We start from the raw sequence: 22,443 nt of genomic DNA on the forward strand, positions 1-22,443 counted from the left end.
ATTTCGATCGCATGGTTAATGTACAATGACGTGTTGAAATTCTAAACCTTTTACTGTCAAAAAAGTTAGGGACAAGTGCCGTCCTTTTCTTTTGTTTGCCTTCTGGTTAAGGAAAATTCACCGTCCTGAGAATCAAGTCATTTGCCACGTGGACGAATAGATTGCTTTTTCAAATCATGGGCCCACATCGTTCTGGTAGGTCGGACGGCTTGAAAGGACTTGCTTTAAGAACAAAAAATGTTGTGTAGAAATTTTGTAATTTATATACTTTGTTGGACTAAATAAAAATTGTTCATACCTTAGTGGATAATGTAATTTTATCTTATCCAAACCAGTGGATCCCACATTCGGGCCATAAGATAATTTAAACTCGAATTAAAAACTCATATATATTTGGAAAGAATGAAATTTGAAGCTGGTCACCATTTTGAACAGCACACATGGAATAATTTTGGATCATATGTTTATATGTCAAATAAAAATTTAAAATAATCGTTGTTAGGTGTAAAGATTTTAATTTTTTATACTAAGTAATTTATATTGGGACCAACGCTCTTAATTTTTTTATTTATTCTGTTAAAATTTTTTTTATCTATTTTCAAACTTCTATTTTATATTTATTTAATTGAAAAAATTATTAAATATATTAATTCTTCAAATATTTAATTTTTAAGTATCAAATTTTTTTTAGTTCAGATAATGGCATAATCCTTATAAGAAAAAAATTTTAATTCAAAACCAAAATTTTTATATCTTCCTAAAACTTCTTTAACCATTAGATCCAAAAATATTATAAGGAATCAGCTAACAACTTTTTTATATTTAATCTTTTTTTTAGTATATAAAATATTTTTAATTTATTTTGGGGTTATAGTAAAAATTTCTGAAAAATATGTTAAACCTAAACAGATTTGGAGTTGTATTTGTATTTCCTAAAGGAGATTGGAAGTTGCATTTAATTTTCCTAAATGAATCGGCTACCCAATAACACAAACTACAAAAAGAGATTAATAAATTTCCAAAGCGGAAAGCAGCAGCTTCCGAGCATTAGGATGGAAAATAAGACGAAGACAACAAGGAGTACTAACTCTGCAGAGCAGATGGGCAAAAACTAAGACCTTTTGACGGAAATCCTCCTAAAATTACGTACAAAATCTCTCCTCAAATTCAAAGTCGTCTAGAAACAACGGATGCCTCCTATTTCCAGCAGCATTTTCAGCCTCTCCCACGTTTGATCCTTTTAAACCAAAGGCTTTCTCAAGCCCTCCGCTTTGTTTCTCGACGCCGATGTTTCTCCAACTTCAGAATCCGTCTCCCTTCCTCTGAATCTTGATAGCAAACCGCAAACGACGACTCCCGCTCTTTGATTTCATCGATGCCCCAAACGTCAAGATATTGCAATCTTGCACGTGCTTCCAATGATCAATATTTTATCTGTAACCCAACTACCAGGAAGTTCAAGATGCTCTGTTTTCCTAGTCCTCAGGGTTATCATCATGTTGTTGTTAATCTAGCTTTTGATCCTCTTAAATCACCTCATTACAAGATTTTTTCTGTTTGGCTTCGGGAAATAAAGCTGTTATTGGTTAGAAACCAAATGAACCCGAAGTTTTCTATTGACATAAATTCGTAAGAAACTGATATTTGGAGTTCATCAAATGTCAAATTCACTTCGAATTGGGCTATAGATATCTATCACGGTGTTTTCTTTAATGGCGCGATTCATTGATACAGTGACCATGGAGAATCACAGTATCTGGATGTGGAGAATGAATGCGTGAAAACAATGCCTATGCCGATCGTAAACAATGTGGGATGTCGATATTCTGGGGAGTCTGGGTGCCATTTGAACCTTGCCGTAGCATTCAAGCCAGGTCTTTTAACGTTTAGTGTTTATGCGATGTTGGGGGTTTATTCAGACTGGTACTTGGAGTACAGCTTAAACCTTGAAGCTGAAATGCAGACCCTGATCTCCAGGCAATGTTTATGGTCAGATCATGTGTTTTGTGGAGTATATCTTCTGTTTTGCACAATTCAATCTGAGGAAGAAGGGGACTCAATGTTTGCAGTGTTTCCACACGCAAAAACAATATCTTATAACTTCAAGAATGGCACATTGAAAGCGCTACAGCTTCAGTGTCTCATTACAGGCAGACATGCACTCAATTGTAGCTTTAGTTTTGATGATGCACTCTCGTAATTATATACTATCAATGAATCAAATAATATCATTTTGTGGTAACTGATTAATGACATATAAGGTGGTACAAGGATTTGTTAAATCGTACAGTTTGAAACAGTAAAGAGGGGGAAATGTGAAGGTTTTCAACTTATTTTTCAGGGTCAATAGATACATTGTTAACAATGCACAGTATTGTTGTCATATTAAAGTACATGTGAAGAAGACCAAAACAAAGGTCTAGAAGGGGAGGAAGGCTGATCGATGTTGAAAACAGAGTTTTCTACATGTGAAGAAGGCTGGCTATTCTTATTTATCAGTGTAGTAGGTACTAACTACAGGATTTGCTTTTCCCGGTCAGGCCGAGCTCGAGTAACACCCTACTTCCGTAGTTCGTCACCTTACTCTAGTTAGTATTATATATATATATTTGCTGAATTATTATATATAAAATGGTTTTTAATGTATTAAAAAATATTTGTATATAAAAAAAATATCACGAGCTCTAAATTTAATATAAATGATCAAGTTTGAGCTTAGCGATGGCAACGGGATGAGTTTTTATTTTCCCCGGCTTCAACCTGATTTCATAAAATAATATATATTTGAATATGATTTGATTTGATATTAAAATATTATATTTTATATTTAATTTGATTTGATTCGAATATACATAACACTTAAATTGATTTGATTAGAATTGAAATTAATTTAATAATTTAAATTTAATATAATATTCAAAAAATATTCTTTAATATAAATTATGTTTTAATTATATATAAATATAATATTTTTTTAAATTAATATTTTAAATTAAAATATTAAATACTAAATTTATTAATATAATATTAAGCAATAATAAAAAATATTTATATATATGTCCGATTAGGGTGGATTCATTTAAAATGTGATTCCGACTCATATTCGACTTTTTTTTTTTATTAAATTTCAATTCAATTGGATCCAATATTTGATTTTTTAAAATCTTTTAAACCTTATAAAGTTGAATTCAATCAAAATTTGACAAGTTCGAGTATATATTTTATCCCTACTTGGAGCTTGATTAAACTTGTTTCACTATTTAAGAGGATCAAACTCAAATAGGTTTTTTTTTTAGGAGTTGAGCATGTGTTAGAAAAATGGAATCCGATACCCTCGCATATTAGTTAGTGTAAGGATGATTTTTTTTTTCTTGTTAATAGAGTTTAGATCATGTAAAAACATTTTAGAAGCAAAGTTTTAAATGTATCATAACATGGATAAGAGAAAATATTACGGATAATGTTACTAAAACAAAAAAAAAAAAAAAAAGGAAACTAAATGAGCGCAACCTTTTTAACTGTTGGAACTCAACTCGATGATTAATAAATCATCAAGCAACAATTTAGTTGTTGGGCCCTATAGTGTGTCAACGATGCCCATTGGAGACAATGGTATGGGTCAAGAACTGAGAAAAGGTGAGTAGTTGGGGTTGGGCTGCAAACGGCATTAGATATAAATATTCTTGAGTAGCTTTTAACTTTGCTCAACCCATCCAACCCGAAGCTGCCTTCAACTTTACACCTCAAATCAACACAGAAGACTAGCAGTGGAATACAGAAGTTGGGATTCCTGAGCCACCAAACCATCATTTTTCTCAAATCAGATAGCAAAAAAAGACGGGGCATAACATGATAATCTCAGTGGAGGCTCCTGATGACCAAAACCACTTTCTTTTCTGTTTTTTCGGACATGATACTGAAAGATGCTTATCTAAGGCCCCTTTCATCGATTTGCTCTGACACTGGACCCTCTTGTCTTTTTATTCTTTTATACTTCTTTGTCATCTTTTTTCACTAACAATAATAGCTTTTCTTTTTACCCCAAAAATTCATTCTAAAATATCTCAAGTTCTAAATTATAATACTTTCTATATCTTTTTTTTTTTTTAAAGATATTTCAAAATTATGTCTTATTTTTTATTTTTTATATTAAAAATTATTAAATTTTAATTTCAGAAAAATATTTTTAATTTCTAATATTAAATATATTAAAATCAGAATTTTATTTTTAAATTTTATAAAAATTAATATATAAAAATTATTTTTAAACAAAAAGAATAATGAAATACCGTCGATTTTTCATTAACTGCATCCAAGAATAACGTTAAAAAAAAAAAAAAACAATGGTATTCATTTCGTAGCGAGACGAACAAATTTAACCATTAAGTCAACATTCATTAATGGTATGCTTTATTTTATCATTCGCTTTTGAGGGATGGGATAAGTGTCGAAACGAATGTTTGAAAAAAATGAAGAATCGAAGCAAAAGTATAAGATAGCAGAATTTAAATTTTTAATCCTGAAAGAGTTGAATGATATGATGAGTTGGTCGTAAATTCCAAATATGTTTCTCACTTGTCGATTGAAGACGCCTATGCAGAATGAAGATATGTTTCCATTTTTTTGTGAAACGAAAGCAAATTCCTTTTGTACTGAAAATTGGTACTATATATATATATTTCGATAAAAAAGCCAGAATTAAAACTTTTGATAAATTTAAATCATAATTTAGCAGTTGGTATAAATAAAATAGTTTCTATTTACAGTGTTGATCATTTGATAATATATGGTGGTCCGTAAGACTAATTTTTAAAACTTCATCCACTTCTAATACAAAATCAGAACATAAAATTTTAAAAAAGATTAATGGATTAAATTTTAAATTTTTTAAAATTGTATTAAGTAATCAAAATAAAATTTTAAAAAAAAAGTTAAATATCTAAAGTATAATTGTTTTTAATTTTTAAAAATTTTAAAATTATTAGATCACATCATAGTATAATGTCATGTAATAACGTATCATTGCGACATCAACATATTATTTAAGATTAATTATTAAACAATAAAAAAATAATGATACATAGTTAGCTTAGCGATTAAATCATAATTTTTCAGTGATGAAAATAAAAAATAGCCTATTGTTGGTGATTAATTTTATAACCTCGAACGGGGCTGTACGTGGCAGAATGTCATTGAATATAGAAAACAATTGGAGAGAAACGAAACTTACAGGAACTACTTTATGCGTTTAAAATTCTCCGCTCGTAAACCCTCAATTTCTTTTTCGTTCTGTCTGCCCTCCTTACATACCCCAAAAAAAACTGCCTCCAAATTCTCTTTCTTCAGAAAACCTAAAATCCTGAAACTCACCATGGCCACGGATCCAGCTCAGCTCCAACTCGCCCATATCTTGGGCCCTGACCCGACCCACTTCGAAACCCTCATCTCCCACCTCATGTCTTCCTCCAACGACCAACGTTCACAAGCTGAGTCGCTTTTCCACCTCGCTAAAGAAACTCAACCTGACTCACTATCACTTGCGCTCTGCCGAGTCCTATCTTCATCCCCTCGTCCTGAACTCCGCGCCCTGGCCGCCGTTCTCCTCCGTAAAATCTTAACTCCCGCCCCTGATTACTCAATTCTCTTTTCACAACTAGCTGAAACCACACGTGACAGCATCAAATCTGCACTTTTATCCTCTCTCCAAACCGAACAATCGAAAACTAACGTTAAAAAACTCTGCGATACCATTTCCGAACTTGCTTCTTCCGTCGCTTGTATTGGAGGCTGGCCGGAATTATTATCTTTTCTGTTCCAATGTGTGAATTCTGCGAATTCGAATCTTGAAGAATCGGCTCTTTTCATCTTATCTCGATTAGCTCAGAACAGTGGAGAAATAACCGAAACCCTAATCCCTCATTCAAACACTCTCCATTCCGTTTTCTTCAGATGTTTATCCAATCCTTCTAGTTGCGATGTTCAGATAGCAGCTTTAAACGCTTCAGTGAGTTTTATTCAGTGTCTTTCAAACGCTAAAGATCGCGACGTTTTCCAAGATTTATTGCCGTATATGATGCAGACCTTGACGGAGGCGTTGAACTCTGGATTAGAAGCCACGGCTCAGGAGGCTTTGGAATTGCTAATTGAATTAGCCGGGACTGAGCCAAGGTTTCTAAGGAGGCAAATAATGGAAGTAGTCGGATCAATGTTACAAATTGCAGAGGCGGATAGTTTAGAAGAAGGGACACGTCATTTAGCAGTTGAATTTGTTATCACCTTAACAGAGTCAAGAGAGAGGGCTCCGGGGATGATGAGAAAATTACCGCAGTTTATAAGAAGTTTATTTGGGGTGTTAATGAATATGTTGGTGGATATTGAAGATGAACCAGATTGGTATGATGTAGAGAATGAGGATGAGAATGTTGGGGAAACAAGTAATTATGGAGTTGGTCAAGAGTGTTTGGATAGATTGTCAATTTCTTTAGGAGGTAATACGGTTCTTCCGGTAGCTTCAGAGTTGTTTCCAGTATTTCTTGCTGCTGGGGAGTGGCAGAAACGACATGCTGCTCTTATTGCGCTTGCTCAGATTGCTGAGGGTTGTTCCAAGGTTTGAGTTTTGAAGTTACAAGTCATTAATTTGATTATATTTAATGTGTTTTTATGTTTGTTCTGGATTGGGAATTGTTTTCCGGTTCTTATTATTTTATCTATTTTGATAAAATTGTAATATGCTTCCTTGTTTCTAAATGGATTTTGGTTATATTTTCTTTTTCTTGGCAGGTTATGATAAAAAATCTAGAACAGGTAGTGTCAATGGTTTTGAATTCATTTCAGGATGGCCATCCTCGAGTTCGATGGGCAGCCATTAATGCCATTGGTCAGTTGTCTACGGACTTGGGCCCGGAGTTGCAGACTCAATATCATTACAGAGTGTTGCCTGCACTAGCTGGAGCCATGGACGACTTTCAAAATCCTCGTGTGCAGGTTTCTTCAATATCATTACATTCCATATGTCATAATGATTAAATAATTGTTTCTGGACTTTTACTTTATTGTCTAATTAAAATCATTTTGGATCGATAACTTATTTAAATCTAACATGAGTTTGTTTTATTATCTATTAATGTCATATAAATTATAAAATATGCTACAAAAAATTTGAAATTTTTATCGTTACTATTTTCTCCCTCTGGCAAAAAATAAAAGGAAAAGATAGAAGAAGAATTTTTGTTTCTTTTAATCTGTTTTGAAGCATAATATTTTGGAAATGTTCTCCTGAATCAATGATGTCTTTCTGAAGCAATATGTTATCTTTTTTCATCAACCTTTGTTATCTGATTTCTTTTTTTAGCTGTAAAATAATTTTGTGCTTTTATATTTGTTCTTTTGTGTGTAATATAGGCCCATGCTGCTTCAGCTGTCCTTAATTTCAGTGAAAATTGTACCCCGGACATCCTAACTCCATATCTGGATGGGATTGTGAGCAAACTTCTTGTACTCCTTCAGGTATATAATCTTTCACTCCTTTAAGTTTTTGGTACTCCTTCAGGTATATAAGTTGGAGAACACATCCCAGCTTGTTACTTTCCTGTAAAAGACCTTGTTAATTCCTAGAAATTTGAAAATTAAATGGTTTATATCTTTTAAGATAGGCAAATTTTTGTTGTAAAATATTGAAAAGTTCTAGAATGAGAGAAAGCTTAGAAGGTAGTAGGAAAAACACTTTTCTGCAATGTGTCAAAATAAACATGTTGCATGCTGCTGCTTTTGTAGGATTTGGATGCTCTTTTTTGCCCTTAGGTTCATCGATAATCATTGATCAATTTATCTAGCCATGCTTTTGCTTCCCTTAAATGTCAAAGAATTTAGTTTAGAACACATGATAAAAATGCTTAGAAATTTCTTTATCTTTCCATGAATAAGCTCCTTTTTCATTGGAGGAATTTTCAATTTAATTTACCTGTTTGCTTGTTATCCTCACCTTATTTTGCTTTCAGAATGGGAAGCAAATGGTGCAGGAGGGTGCTTTGACAGCTTTGGCATCAGTTGCTGATTCATCTCAGGTACTCAAGGGCTTCTAGGATATTCTCAGTTTTACCCTTTAAGTTTAAGTGCTTTTATCTGACATGGGATGTTTAATAACAGGAGCAATTCCAGAAATATTATGATGCTGTGATGCCTTACTTGAAAGCTATCTTGGTTAATGCAAATGATAAATCAAATCGTATGCTTCGTGCCAGAGCTATGGAATGCATTAGTCTGGTTGGCATGGCTGTTGGAAAGGGCAAATTTAGGGATGATGCTAAACAGGTAATGGTTAATGGTTTGGTTTTTATTTTGTAGTTATAATCTAGGTTGTCAATTATTATTCTTTATAGTAGGCTTGGGCAACCTTGGGATCCTTTGAAAGTGAAACTGTCAAACAAAGGTCTTGTTCAATTTTTGAAAGTGTTTCCAATTTCTGTCTCTATCTTTTGATTTGTATGTGTTCAATGAAATATTTTGGATACCTTAAACAAGAGCTTTGGAATCTAGATACTTAACTTGTAATATCTTGTTTCATCGGACATATTTTGAGTAAAATGTGGAGATAAAAAATAGAAACATTTTCTAACATTCTATGTGCTTTTACCTTTTCCAATATCGATAATAAACCATTGCTATTCAATGTTCAAATTATGGGCATTTGTTGTCAAGTTAGGAGTTTTCAACACTCTTTCTTGTTCTCTTGGAAAACCATTACAGCTAAAGTAGTCTATTGTTTGAGAGAGAGCATTTTAGACCCTAAACAATGCATTTACTCCGTAAGTCCAAAATTTTTTCATAATGATTGAATGTCCTTTGTGAATAAGTTTTGTTTAATAACAAGCCACATGAAGAGACTTTGGGGTAGATTTGATATACTTCTCTTCAAGGGATTGAGTGTTCTTGGGCAGGGATTAAGTTATTGTATTTAGTTTGATCTTGGTGAACAACTGATATTTTCTGTGTTTTGCTGAGGTTCAATTGGATTTCTTGTGGTCCATGGTGCATATTCTCATTGCCTAAATATTTACTTTTTCACTGCAAGGTTATGGAAGTCTTAATGTCATTGCAAGGATCTCAAATGGAGTCGGATGATCCAACAACAAGCTACATGTTACAGGTATGTTCTGAAATTTAAAGAAACAACATGGATAATTGAATTATATTGTGCACCTTTCATGTATTGACTGCTTTTGTGGGGTGGAACTTAATTTTGTAGGCTTGGGCCAGACTTTGCAAGTGCCTTGGACAGGATTTTCTTCCTTACATGAGTGTTGTCATGCCTCCTTTGCTTCAATCTGCTCAGCTTAAGCCTGATGTAACAATCACATCTACAGATTCTGATGATGATATTTATGACGATGATGAAAGGTTTGCAATTTGTTTTACATGTTCTTAACTAGTAAATTTAGTGGATTGGTTTGGATGTCTGTTTATATTTTTGTTAACTTATTTCTTCTCCTATTTGCATGTAAGACTGTTAATTCAAATTCAAAGTGATAAAAAGATGTATGTATTTTTTTTTACCTTGTCATACATAAGTAACATAACTGTGCAGTTTGCCTTTTGAGTTGTCTAGAAATTAGCTTCTAGGATATCAATAGAAATAACAAGATGTGTTAGTGAAATGCTTTTCTTAAATAACTTTTTTGTCTTTTAACAGTACCTTCACAATGATGTTTCTTTTGAATTTTAAAGTGTCTAAGATGTTTATTTCCCACTGTTTGTGTTGGCTGCAGCATTGAGACTATTACTCTCGGTGATAAAAGGATAGGGATCAAAACTAGTGTCTTGGAAGAAAAAGCTACAGCTTGCAACATGTTATGTTGTTATGCTGATGAGTTGAAGGAAGGATTCTTTCCTTGGATTGATCAGGTTATTTTTATTTTTGACATTTTATATTTTAGCTTTCTGTGAGAAGCTAAGTTCTAGGTTACCAAACTGCTTGAGACACTGCAGGTTGCTACTACTTTAGTTCCCCTTCTAAAATTTTATTTTCATGAAGAAGTTAGGAAGGCAGCTGTTTCAGGTATGATTTTGACGTTTTGCTCCTTTTCCTTTGCATCTTTTCCTGTATTGCCTCACCTGCATTCTTGATGTTATCTGTCTATTTTGTTTAGCCATGCCAGAGCTATTACATTCAGCTAAATTAGCCGTTGAGAAAGGGCAATCTCAAGGTCGAAATGAAACATATATAAAACAGTTGACTGATTACATAATACCAACTCTAGTGGAGGCTTTACACAAGGTCATATGTTCTTTTGGGGTTGTCATTTAGTCCTTGAATGATACACATGGTTTCTACTTAGTATTTTGGCATTTATGGTTATGTTGATTTTTTTTCCATTGTTAATTTGCTTGCAGGAGCCTGAGGTAGAAATTTGTGGGAGCATGTTGGATTCATTGAATGAATGCATACAGGTTAGTCTCATCCATCATCGGCTAGGAATATGTGACTTTGTTTGCATATGTTTTTATGTAGAACTCTTGATGTATTTGAGGGAAAACATTTTTTTGTAGTCGTTATCACATTTGAACTATTTCTGATTTTTTTTTGTTTTTTGGTTTACTGGGCCTTACTGCAAGTAAAACTTTGGTGGATATTCATTAAGTTTCTGAGGTGGTGATATCATGACTAGAAGAGAGTTTTATATGCTATTTCTTTTGTATGAATGGCTATCTCTGTCAGCTTTTACTTGCCTGATAGTTTTGCCTTTAGGATATACCTCAATGGCACCTATGATCAATTATCCAGCTGATTTTTTGAAGCCATGAAAATTTTGTCCATTCCTTCCAATGTTTGCCGTGCCTTATTCATTTTATTGAATGTGCTAGCCTTTCGAGAAAGAGAATTGAATGATGAAGTGATTCAGTAATTTGGAATTTAACTACTTATTGTCATTGTAATTTAAAATAGCTGAGCATGCTGAATAGCTTAGCTTACTCTTGATGGGATTGTGATGTATTTTCCTTAATATGTTGGTTACTGATGGTTGTGGAGCAGTGAGATGAAGCAGAAGGATGAAAGATTGAAAGCAATAAATATCTCCCTGTCATTTGAATTATTGTAATAACCATCATGTAAAGAGTAAAATAATACTCCAAAACATCATCAAGGTGCTACATAAGTTACCAGTGATGTTTTTCTAGCTTTTTGTGCAATTGGGTACACAAGTTTGTTTTTTCTTTGTGGTGTTAAGAGATATTCTACCATATACATCTTCTAATTATGCCTAATTTTACGATGAAAAAATTGGTAATTTGGCTTGATTTATTTCTTTATTTCTTTTTCCTTTTTTTGGTTTTTGTGGTAGTTTGCTCAATTCCTGCTGATGACTATTTTCTGATCTTTTAAACTGAGATTTGTCATGGACCATCCCTTCATATTTGCTTTCCCCTTGGAAGAAGTTGAGCTTATGATAATGCACTCTTTCTCTGTGACAGATTTCTGGACCGTTTCTTGATGAGGGCCAAGTACGGTGCATTGTTGATGAGATTAAACAGGTGATCATAGCTAGCTCAGCTAGAAAACGAGAAAGAGCAGAGAGGGCTAAAGCAGAGGACTTTGATGCAGAAGAAAGAGAAATGCTTGAGGAGGAAAATGAGCAGGAAGAAGAAGTTTTTGGTCAAGTATGTTTCTATTTTCTAATGGATTTTTGGTTCTCAGTTGAACTATATTTTGGTACTAGGTTTTAATGCTCTCACCTTTGTTTGCTTCGTATTTCTTCTCTCGATTAAGGTTGGTGATTTGTTGGGCACTTTGATAAAAACATTCAAGTTATCCTTCTTGCCTTTCTTCCAGGAGCTTACATCTTATGTAACCCCTATGTGGGTGAGTTCTTTGTCCTTATTATATTTCTTGTTTAAACGTGCGTGAATTTGTTTTTGTGGAGCAAATGTTCTAAATAATATCAGCCCTGTTTCCTTTCTTTCTCCTCGTTGTATTAGAGAGAAAAAGACAAATCCAGACTTATGACTGCATCAATGAGGTGTTAAGCCTATGACTAGCTTATTAAATTTATTGATTATACAGGGTAAGGATAAAACAGCAGAAGAAAGGAGAATTGCCATCTGTATATTTGATGATGTTGCAGAGCACTGTCGTGAGGCAGCTCTTAAGTAAGTGGTTTGCCACATAATTGTTATCAGAATGCCATTTATCAAAAGTCCTTTTAGATATTAATGGTGAATGTTGGTGGGACAGGTACTATGACACGTATCTTCCTTTCCTATTAGAGGCGTGCAATGATGAAAATCCTGATGTTTGCCAGGTTTGCAATCTAATCATTAGCAGTTGTCTTGTGCTTTAGTCTATCTGGATTGCATTGAAAATATATTTCCTCATTTTTCAGGCAGCTGTATATGGGGTTGGTGTGTGTGCTGAGTTTGGTGGATCTGTGTTCAAACCTCTTGTTCGAGGTAATTTTTCTCTTGCATTATTACCTTTCTCCTTTAGATTATTGTCTTATTAGCTTTAATAAAAGGGTAAATTATGATTTATTTTCATCTTTACAGAGGCCCTCTCCAGGCTGGATGCTGTTATTAGACATCCTAATGCATTGCATCCAGACAATGTTATGGTTTATGACAATGCCGTTTCAGCTCTTGGAAAAATATGCCAATTTCATCGGGATAGTATAGATGCTGCTCAGGTACTTGTATCATTGCATAATCTCTCTTGTTTGTATCCTGCTTGATTTTCGTTGAAATTGTTATTTTGTTCAATCTTTGCCCTTAATTTGTAGACTCTGGCTCATATTCCTATTGATGTGTCATAATTAAGATTTATGAATTATTATTTATTGGAGAACTTTTTCTCTGTATGGGTCATGATTTCAATTGCTAAGTCTTGTACCTTTGTGTTTTCCCTATAGTGATCTATGGTCCATCTTCAATCGTGAATGCACTTCTTAGATTTTAGTTTCAACCAATTTTATCTATCTAGGAATTTTTTAACCAGCTAAGCTGAAAAAGGTGGAGTTCTGCTTTTCAGGAAATTTCTAGGAGATCAGTTTTAGACATAAACAGTTATTTTAAGGTTCAAGTGAGATTGGATTTGCCTTTTGCTTTGGGTTCTTTATGCTACATTTCCCAAGTTTATGGCCTTGCTAATAAAAATTTTATCTAGCAACCTACTTTTGTCTGGGATAATTGCTGTTTCAAGTCGAGGTCTTGTTATTAAGTTAGCTATAAATCTAGCTGTGGACTTTCTGACCCATCTGTCTTTCTGTTTGGCAGATTATCCCTGCTTGGTTGAGTTGCTTGCCGATAAAAGGTGATCTGATTGAGGCGAAGTTTGTTCATGACCAGCTTTGTTCAATGGTTGAAAGGTAGGACTTGGAGTTATTGGAACATTCTGATAAAAGTTTGTTTCTCTGATCATTTGTTTGATTCCTTTTTCCTTCAACCTTGCTGGCTGTGCATTTTGAAAAACAATTGCTTCTGTTTTCAGGTCAGATCAGGAACTCTTAGGGCCCAACAATCAGTATCTTCCCAAGATAGTTGCTGTTTTTGCAGAGGTATCATCTTTACCATATTTTAGTTGCCCGTTTCATTTGCTCAGATTATCATTTCCGTTGTTATTAATTTGAAAATTTATGATATATAGGTTTTATGTGCCGGTAAAGATCTGGCGACAGAGCAAACTGCTAGTAGAATGATTAATCTGTTAAGGCATCTCCAGCAATCATTACCTGCGTCTACACTAGCATCAACCTGGTCATCCTTGCAGCCACAGCAGCAGCTTGCTTTGCAATCAATTCTGTCATCTTAGTTATGGCGCCATTGATACTTTGATTTTGCTTTCGTGGGTAAAGCTTCTGCTTCCCATATTCTTAGCATTCTGCAAATTTTGGGTGGCCGAGTTTTTTTTTTTAAATTTTGTTACTATATAATTTTTGGTGACAGAAGGGAAGAAAGGAAAAGGGAGAGGGTTTACGTTAGTGTGTATAATGTTACTAGCTATTCATTGTCTTTTCAGGTTGAATATAGCAAAATTTTGGTATATAATAGAAAGGACTGATGTTGGTCCATTCCTTTGGCCAAAAAAGGACAGCAATGTGATTTTTGCAACAGTTTTGGTATGTATATTTTGTTTGAACGTGAAAAATAGTTTCAATAAGTTATTTTCTCAATTTTTGGCATTGGAATTTTCTGTTGTGTATAATTCTATTTTATTTTGGTATTCATAAGATGTGATTTAGCACTTTTAACACTTTGGGTTACACAAATAGGAGATAAGCGTCCTTTCATTTATAAACTTCATCTTATTCATCTCAGGATTTGAAAAGATTTTGAATTTTGCTGTGAGGGTTGCCCGACGTGTCATGAACACCAACTTGTGTTATTTTTATAACTTAAAAACCATGCTTATTTCAAGGTAAAGCAAGTTTAAAGTCTAAAGAGATGCCTTGGCAGTACGGGCATCTTTCAATTGATAAAAGTCTATTTTTGTTAAGAAATATTAAAAAAACTTAAAGTGATTCAAATTAGATTTGATAAATTTAAACAGAATAAAATAATATGATATAAAAAATTAATATGATTGAAAATTAAAAAAAATTATATAAATATGATAAAAGTTAATAAATATATATTATAGTTTACGTATCAATATGAATTATAATATAATAATTTTTTTATTTTATATATATTTAATATGAAATAGATGTTATTCGAATACAAATGATATATTTAATATAAATTTAAAACGAGAGTGAGATAATATCTTTCTTTCAAGTGATGTATTTAAAAATGTATATATTAAGCTTTCAACTCTTTTTTGGGTTAAAGATAACCATATTATTTGTAGATAAATTAAAAATAGGAAAATAGCATTTTTTTAATAATAATTAAGATTTATTAGATAAATTAATACAACATTTTAATAGTTAAACATAAAGATGAAAGCTATGTTATATCTGAATCATAAACTAATAGAAAAAATAACAAAGAATATAACAATAATATAATACAAATAAACATCTTTTTTTATTTTTATTTTTTGTGTTTAGTGATGTAAGAAGAAAGTTTAGAGTAATGACCAAATTGTCTAAAGTACGCAACGGCTTTTGAAACTTAGTTTTTGTGTTCATCTAGATTCTAGACGATCATCTACAGCCCTCCAAGTGGCAGTCTTTGGGAGCTTTCTTGATTCTTTTGTCTCATGTTGACTTGGTTTAAGGGATCAAGGAGGGAAAAGCGACGACGACTATGCTCCTCCCCCTAACATAGAACAAGTTGAGGATTGAGCATGCCAAAAGACATCATTTTTTTTTTTTTTTTTGGGTTTTGTTTCAAAATGAGAACGTTGGAAACAGTTAAATTGATTAAAAATCATCAAATTTAGAGTTTAAATTTTAATATTTATAATAGAACAAGTTGAGGACTGAGCATGTCAAAAGACATCATTTTTTTTTTTTTTTTTTGGGTTTTGTTTCAAAATGAGAATGTTGGAAACAGTTAAATTGGTTAAAAATCATTAAATTTAGAGTTTAAATTTTAATATTTATAATTATTTTATTTAAATTTTAATTAAAAAAACTAAATGTAAATTAAATAATACGAATCAAAAGGATATGAAGGGAATATTACCTAAACCATATACAAAATTTGCTCACTCCTCCAAGAATGCTAATTTTCTCCGTTGTTGGATTAATGCTTTAAAAATCACAACTTGGGGGGGCAGATAAGGCATTCCAATGAAAGTCAAAAGAAAGGTTAAAGTTACGAAATGAGTCTCCATTATAAAATAACAAATGGCATGAAATGACAAACACAATAAAACATAACAATGTGAATCCTGGGATAGTTAGCCAAATTGCTCATAGAAAACTCAGACCTTCTTTCAAACATATAAAATTAAATCCCCATTTTCTGTTGGCGACCAACCAAGTAGATGTAGACAGCCTCTTCTTTACCATTAATAGGTAAATATAGTTTCCCTAAGTCCATCTTCAATTTGTCTCTTAATCCTTCTTGTTCTTAATCCTACATTTTCTTTGTGCCTGGTGCCAATGGAAATTCAGTTCCAACAACAAAAGCAGCAGCAACTGCATCAAAAATCAAGCATTCCTGTTAGCAAAGGGAGCAAATTCAAGGGAAGAAATAATAAAAGCAACAATAAGGTTAACAAGTTTGTTGGTGTGAGGCAAAGGCCTTCTGGTAGATGGGTAGCTGAGATCAAAGACACAACACAAAAGATCAGGATGTGGCTTGGCACCTTTGAGACTGCTGAAGAAGCTGCTAGAGCTTATGATGAAGCTGCTTGCCTTCTCCGCGGATCCAATACTCGAACAAACTTCATTACTCGGGTGTCCTTGGATTCTCCTCTTGCTTCTCGGATTCGAAATCTACTTAACAGCAAAAAAGGAGTTGAACAACAAAGTGATCTAGTCTCAACCCCCACAACAAGTACCATCACCACAAGTACTTTTAGCCCCTGCTCCAGCAGTAGTATTAGCAGTAGTAGTTGCAACAGTAGTGGAGGCTTAAGCAATGAAAGTTCTCCTATTGGAATGGTTCAAGATACTCAATTGTTTGCTGATGCATATAAACCTGATATGAGCAACTGCACAAGGGAATTTGGGTTTGCTTCTTCTCATCAATCGGATTTTTCTTATACCTCTCAACCAGGGTTTGATAGGTTTCTTTATACACAAGAAATCATGAATTTACCAAAGAATGTTCTTTTCCCTGAGGAAACAGGCTCTGATTTAACAGAATTCCAAAGGATGAAAGTTGAGAGGTCAATATCAGCTTCACTTTATGCAATGAATGGAGTTCAAGAGTATATGGAAACTGTCCATGATTCTGCTGAAGCCTTGTGGGATCTTCCACCATTATGCTCTTTGTTCTGTTAAGTGATAGATATGATTTTCATTTGATCTTTATTTCCATTTCTCCTTATAATTAAAATCAAGAGAGTAGATGATTAGGTTTTGTTGCAAGTTATTGCAAGGTTACAAGGGCAAAAAATAGCCAGAGATAAGAGACGATTTCCATTTTGTAAAATGTCAACATTAAAAAAAAAATAATAGAAAAAACCACATTGAGATGTCACACTATTCCTTTGGATGGTCTTCTCCATCTCTCAATACAAAGTCCAAGCAATCATGCTGATTTAAAAATGCCTCTATCCCTCATCTTTCTAAATTCTCTCATTCTATATGTCTCTTTCTCTATCTGTGGAATTATACATATATCTAAGTGTCTGCACTGATACATATATCTAAATTTTCATTAGGAACATGCATATATGATCAACCAAGGACAAGGTTCAAAAAGTTCTTATTTGTTCCCTTGATTTAAAGTCTTTCCTTTTCTATGCAAAAGGGAACCCTGATTTTGCAATTAGATTCTCAAGTAGACTTTTGTTGCCTAGCGATTGATGTGCGTCCTTAAAGAAGTTTGGGGTCTTCGGTTCGAGTCAGCCTGTATAAGCAGAAGATTAAAAAGACAGTAGATGGTGATGGTGTTTTCTATTTTGTATAGTCAACCAATGAATGAAAAGGAGAGAGGAAAAAATAAATATCAAGCAGGCTCCCACTTCATGTGGCATGGGTACTTTGAAATAGTCTCAAATCAATGCAAAAAAAAATCTCTAATATTGCTGTAATGCCAATCTCATTCAAATGGTCGTTAGATTTCAGTCCATTAATACATTGAACATGCCCTGCCAATAATGAGACCTTTGAAAAGATGTTTCTTCTTGCTGCACTACCAACTACATTCTCCCTGAATTTAGTAATCCACCTTGAGGCTGAAATGAGAGGAAATTAAGCACCTTGGAAAATATCCAAACTTTTTTTTTTAAATGTTTACTCAACTGATTTCTTAAATGCTTAGAAAAATCTTGTTTTCTCATTGGTACAATTCCTGTATGGGTTTAAACCCTACTTGTATTCAATCATTCAACGCTTCTGACTCCATTATTTGATACCCACCTAACAGAAAAATGGGAACCCTTGGCTTTCTAGTTTCTATTTTTTACTGGTGTAACTTAAATTCAAGTCATGACCCACAAAATCAACTTCTTGATAGCATATTTTAAACTAATGGAGATAATGCTGGTGGGGGTGGGGGGGGGGGGGGGGAATTGCAGAAGCATTTGTTTTCTTAAATCAAAAAGCTTTGATGACATGGACATACCAAAGGCCACCCACATAGCAATGGTGGCCACCAATAATTGAGATGGAAGAGGATAAGGTCTGGATATGCCATCATCTATTTTCTTTAAAGAAATCATTCAATGAGTACCAATGGGTCCTACCAAAACAATTTTTATTACAGAATAAATTTCCCTGTGCTCTAGATATTTTCTGGATGCTCATCTACTTACTATATATAGACAAAATATTTCAGGGAAAATGGTACTGACTCAAATGAATTGCAAGTATTGGCACATGGCAGAAGCTTTATTAGACATTGCAAGAGGCCACAAATCATACGACGGAAACTATAAATTCTCACAAACTAAACTTAAAACCACTCGAGTGCAGAGCCAAGACAAAATGTTAGACAAATTCAAGAGATGAAGTACATGGACTAATGTACAACAATAAAAATAGCTGATGAAGTAAAATGAGAAGAGGAACATAGTAGACCAGTAGACTGCTTTTATGAAATATGGATCTAATAATCTTCTGGTTCTTCTTCATCCTCAGCACCTTCCGCCCCAACTTCCTCATAGTCTTTCTCCAGAGCAGCAAGATCTTCACGGGCTTCTGAGAATTCACCTTCCTCCATTCCTTCACCGACATACCAGTGAACAAATGCTCTCTTGGAATACATGAGATCAAACTTGTGGTCAATTCGGGAGAAAACCTCGGCCACAGCTGTGTTATTGCTGATCATACACACTGCACGTTGTACCTTAGCAAGATCACCCCCTGGTACCACTGTGGGTGGCTGATAATTGATACCACACTTGAAACCAGTTGGGCACCTGAAAGAAAAGATGCATCAAAATCATTCAGATAACAAACTGAAGGCTAACAGGCAAAATCGATGTTTTCCCCTTGTTAAACTCTATTTAAAAGTGATAATCACATTGCTTATATGGAATTATTAGGAGCTGAAATGGAAGAGATGTCTACTAACCAGTCAACAAACTGAACTGTCCGCTTAGTTTTGATAGTAGCAACAGCAGCGTTGACATCCTTAGGTACAACATCTCCGCGGTACATTAAACAGCATGCCATGTACTTCCCATGTCTTGGATCACATTTGGCCATCATGCTTGAGGGTTCAAAAACAGCACTTGTAATCTCAGGAACTGATAGCTGCTCGTGGTAAGCCTTTGCAGCTGAGATCACTGGAGCGTATGATGAGAGCATGAAATGGATACGAGGATATGGCACAAGGTTAGTCTGAAACTCTGTAATGTCCACGTTTATGGCACCATCAAACCTTAATGAAGTGGTCAAAGAAGAGATAATTTGGGATATCAAGCGGTTCAAGTTTGTATAAGTTGGCCTTTCAATGTCTAAGGATCTCCTACAGATATCATAGATAGCTTCATTGTCAAGAAGCACAGCAACATCTGTGTGTTCAAGGAGAGAATGAGTTGAAAGCACGCTATTGTAAGGTTCCACAACTGCGGTAGAAACCTGCACAATTGGGAAAATATTATAAGTGGATACTGTCTATAATAATTCTAGCATATGAGAAAAAGCAACCTATACTAGAGTAGCAACTAGAGCATCTTTATTATACTTTCCCTCAAAGTCTTCAAGGAATTCACCTGAGGAGAAGGGTAGATGGTGAAACCAAGTTTTGACTTCTTTCCATAATCTACAGATAAGCGCTCCAAAAGCAATGAGCCCAAACCAGAACCAGTTCCACCACCAACAGCATTAAATACCAAAAATCCTTGCAAACCGGTGCAGTTGTCAGCCAATTTTCTCACTCGGTCAAGGCAAAGATCCACAATCTCCCTACCAACTGCAGCATACAACACCAATGAACAAGTCTAAGCCAGTGATGAGATCTAATAGAATTGCTATTAACAATGCCAAAAAGATGCTTGTACCTGTATAATGTCCTCTAGCAAAGTTATTAGCAGCATCTTCCTTGCCAGAAATAAGTTGCTCTGGATGAAAGAGTTGTCTATAAGTCCCAGCTCTAACTTCATCAATGACAGTGGGCTCTAGATCAACAAATATAGCTCTTGGCACATGCTTCCCAGACCCAGTCTCACTAAAGAAGGTATTAAAAGCATCACGGCAAACACCAACAGAGGTGTCACTGCAAGCAAACACAAAAGAACTTTGTTAGGTTCAAATGAAACAATAGAAGGAAAAACCATAATTAGAGATCCATTTATAAATCTCATTCCATGTTTATATCCGTTTTGACAAACAAGACAAAAATTCAGGGCAAGAAAATTAATCAAATTGTTCAAAGTCCTTGCAAGAAAACGATAAAGCAGTGTAAAAATCGAGAGGAAATCTTTAAGAACATAACTGCATTAACTTATATGATAGGGAGAATAAAGGAAAACAGAGATGCTTTGTATTAGAATTATGTCAATTCATCATTGATTTAAGCAAATCATTTGAATTTCAGTACATAAAATTCAACCAAATGATCCAATTCCTGTCAGATCTTCATTTAGATCAGGCCAGGCAGCCAGCAATGGCAATTCCTCAAATGGTGTAAGATCAACAGAAAATCCTGCAGCAGCAGAGGAGATGGCTCTGTTGACTTCGCCATCTGAGCATAGTTTTAAGTCAAAGAATCAGGATCATATTCGTAGCCTTTCTGGTTTAGATCACAATATTACAAACGATTTAGTCCATAGCCAAAATGGACAGGAAATAGGAAATGAAATTCAAATAGAAAATTATGTTAATTTTATAACATTCACTTCACTTCACATCAAATACCCCATTTCCATGAAACAAAACTCACAACAAAAATCTTTCTAACACTACCAAAAGATTCACAAAAAAGAAAAAAAAAAACTTAACAAAAGATCTCATTCATGATAATGATGATGATGACATGATAAATGCTCACCTAGGCATCATCCCATCAGGCTGAATTCCATGTTCAAGGCAGTAAAGCTCCCAACAAGCATTTCCAACCTGAATTCCAGCTTGCCCTATATGCACGCTAATCACCTCCCTCATCTTTTCCTTCCTTCAAAACCCAAGTTTCAAACAAACCTCTCTCTTTCTCAACCTTTTCTCTACAGAATGGAAAAGTAGGAGAGAATGACGAAATGAATGAACGTTAAAGAAACAAAAGCATTCAGTGAGGGTATTAAAGAAACGGCAAAAGAAGAGGCTCGAAGATTTTTTGTTTAATTAAAGTTCGCTGTGGTCCCACCATTTGGAGCCAACTGCATGGTGGGGTTCAACCAGCTCGGCTCCCTTGTCGGTTCTCCCATGCTCCAACCCTTTGGCTGACACTTTTGATATTTTTCTCTTTTTCATTTTCATGATTAATAATAAAATATCTTCATTATTCATACCATATATTATTAAAAAAAACTAGTATTCTTTTTAACCAAATCATAGTGTTTTTTTCTGTAATTTATTATTTTATTTATGTTGGAAAGTTAATAAGAAAAACAAAGTAAAGTAAGATTAAAATATGCATGGGAAAAATGCTTTTTCTTTTTTTTTTTTTATAAAGAAAAAAAATCTTACATCTCAAAATTACTCTGTAAATAACTTTTTTTTTTCATGTTAATTAAATCCTACATGAACTTGTTACATAATTTTCATTGATTTTTGTTAAATGGGCCACATTTATTTAAAAATTGACAAATTCTATTACTTTATCACTGTTTTTATCACAATTGACATGTATGTGAAATTGGCATATTTATTGTGAAAGTAAATTATGCATACTTGAAGAGTTGAACACATTAATATATTTTTTTTGTCTCATATTTGTTTCATGTTTTGATTTTTTTTATATTTCATAATTACATTTTTTTAATATCTAAATATCTAAATTTTTATATTTTAAAAATATTGTAAAAATTTTTTACATTAAAATTCATAATTATTAATTTTATAAAAAATTATTTTAATATTAAATATGTTAAAATAAAATTTTTTAAATACCATAAAAATGAAAAACATAAATTTGAAAAAAAAAGTAATAATCTCTTAGGCCATAGGATGGTGTGGTTTAAAAAGATCAAATCTTGTATTATTAGACTTACATAAATAATTATTTTTTTTATTGAAATTTGTAATTATAAAGATATTATTATGCCAAGATTTTATGGTGATTTTTATATACTTGATTTTATGGGGTATGCAAATTATATTAATTAGCTTTAATAAGCGGATTGTAATTCAATGAATGGAAGAGAATAATTTTAAAAAATTTGTTTCAATAAAGAAAAAAAATTTAAGGTGGCCAAAATTATTGAATACTTTGTATTTAGCTTCTATAAAT

General features: G+C 33.4%; 3 protein-coding genes and 1 pseudogene across 4 annotated transcripts; 3 read left to right on the plus strand and 1 right to left on the minus strand.

The window, feature by feature from the left end:
• The first annotated feature begins 1,375 nt into the window (after positions 1 to 1,375).
• On the plus strand, positions 1,376 to 2,593 carry LOC111277495 (F-box protein At5g07610-like). The gene is made up of 3 exons (XM_022863928.2): positions 1,376 to 1,629; positions 1,735 to 2,196; positions 2,521 to 2,593. The coding sequence occupies exons 1-3, from the start codon at positions 1,376 to 1,378 to the stop codon at positions 2,591 to 2,593; spliced, it is 789 nt and encodes a 262-aa protein (XP_022719663.2).
• A 2,667-nt stretch (positions 2,594 to 5,260) lies between these two features.
• LOC111277033 (uncharacterized) lies at positions 5,261 to 14,174 on the plus strand. Of its 2 annotated transcripts, XM_022863138.2 has the most exons (21): positions 5,261 to 6,607; positions 6,781 to 6,984; positions 7,402 to 7,506; positions 7,998 to 8,063; positions 8,146 to 8,310; positions 9,071 to 9,145; positions 9,245 to 9,396; positions 9,765 to 9,900; positions 9,985 to 10,054; positions 10,146 to 10,273; positions 10,390 to 10,446; positions 11,470 to 11,655; positions 11,765 to 11,857; positions 12,059 to 12,144; positions 12,230 to 12,296; positions 12,378 to 12,444; positions 12,541 to 12,677; positions 13,264 to 13,355; positions 13,478 to 13,544; positions 13,634 to 13,835; positions 14,006 to 14,174. In XM_022863138.2, exons 1-20 carry the CDS (start codon positions 5,372 to 5,374, stop codon positions 13,796 to 13,798), a joined length of 3,354 nt encoding a protein of 1,117 aa, XP_022718873.2. In that variant the 5' UTR covers positions 5,261 to 5,371; the 3' UTR covers positions 13,799 to 13,835; positions 14,006 to 14,174. The 2 variants fall into 2 exon arrangements, with proteins under 2 accessions (XP_022718873.2, XP_022718871.2); XM_022863136.2 differs by having other exon boundaries at positions 13,634 to 14,174.
• Positions 14,175 to 15,898: 1,724 nt separating this feature from the next.
• LOC111277808 (ethylene-responsive transcription factor ERN1 pseudogene) lies at positions 15,899 to 17,085 on the plus strand (annotated as a pseudogene).
• Positions 17,086 to 18,412: 1,327 nt separating this feature from the next.
• On the minus strand, positions 18,413 to 21,263 carry LOC111277035 (tubulin alpha-5 chain-like). Its single transcript, XM_022863140.2, has 5 exons — positions 21,046 to 21,263; positions 20,057 to 20,271; positions 19,769 to 19,968; positions 19,126 to 19,634; positions 18,413 to 18,970 (listed from the first exon to the last, which is right to left on the minus strand). The coding sequence occupies exons 1-5, from the start codon at positions 21,156 to 21,158 to the stop codon at positions 18,658 to 18,660; spliced, it is 1,350 nt and encodes a 449-aa protein (XP_022718875.1). The 5' UTR covers positions 21,159 to 21,263; the 3' UTR covers positions 18,413 to 18,657.
• Positions 21,264 to 22,443: the final 1,180 nt, after the last annotated feature.

The sequence above is a fragment of the Durio zibethinus genome, chromosome 7, assembly GCF_047325235.1.
Source record: "Durio zibethinus cultivar Kanyao isolate XHJ-2024 chromosome 7, ASM4732523v1, whole genome shotgun sequence".
NCBI classification, from domain to species: Eukaryota; Viridiplantae; Streptophyta; class Magnoliopsida; order Malvales; family Malvaceae; genus Durio; species Durio zibethinus.

Coding starts and splice junctions, on each gene's coding strand:
- LOC111277035 (XM_022863140.2), bottom strand. CDS start 21,158: ATGAGGGAGGTGATTAGCGTGCATATAGGGCAAGCTGGAATTCAGGTT. Junction 19,969..20,056: donor TGCTAGAGGACATTATACAG/GTACAAGCATCT, acceptor TGTATGCTGCAG/TTGGTAGGGAGATTGTGGAT. Junction 19,635..19,768: donor CCATCTACCCTTCTCCTCAG/GTGAATTCCTTG, acceptor CCAATTGTGCAG/GTTTCTACCGCAGTTGTGGA.
- LOC111277495 (XM_022863928.2), top strand. CDS start 1,376: ATGCCCCAAACGTCAAGATATTGCAATCTTGCACGTGCTTCCAATGAT. Junction 1,630..1,734: donor TTTTCTATTGACATAAATTC/GTAAGAAACTGA, acceptor TCATTGATACAG/TGACCATGGAGAATCACAGT. Junction 2,197..2,520: donor AGTTTTGATGATGCACTCTC/GTAATTATATAC, acceptor TACTAACTACAG/GATTTGCTTTTCCCGGTCAG.
- LOC111277033 (XM_022863136.2), top strand. CDS start 5,372: ATGGCCACGGATCCAGCTCAGCTCCAACTCGCCCATATCTTGGGCCCT. Junction 10,055..10,145: donor TAGGAAGGCAGCTGTTTCAG/GTATGATTTTGA, acceptor TATTTTGTTTAG/CCATGCCAGAGCTATTACAT. Junction 11,858..12,058: donor CTTATGTAACCCCTATGTGG/GTGAGTTCTTTG, acceptor TTGATTATACAG/GGTAAGGATAAAACAGCAGA.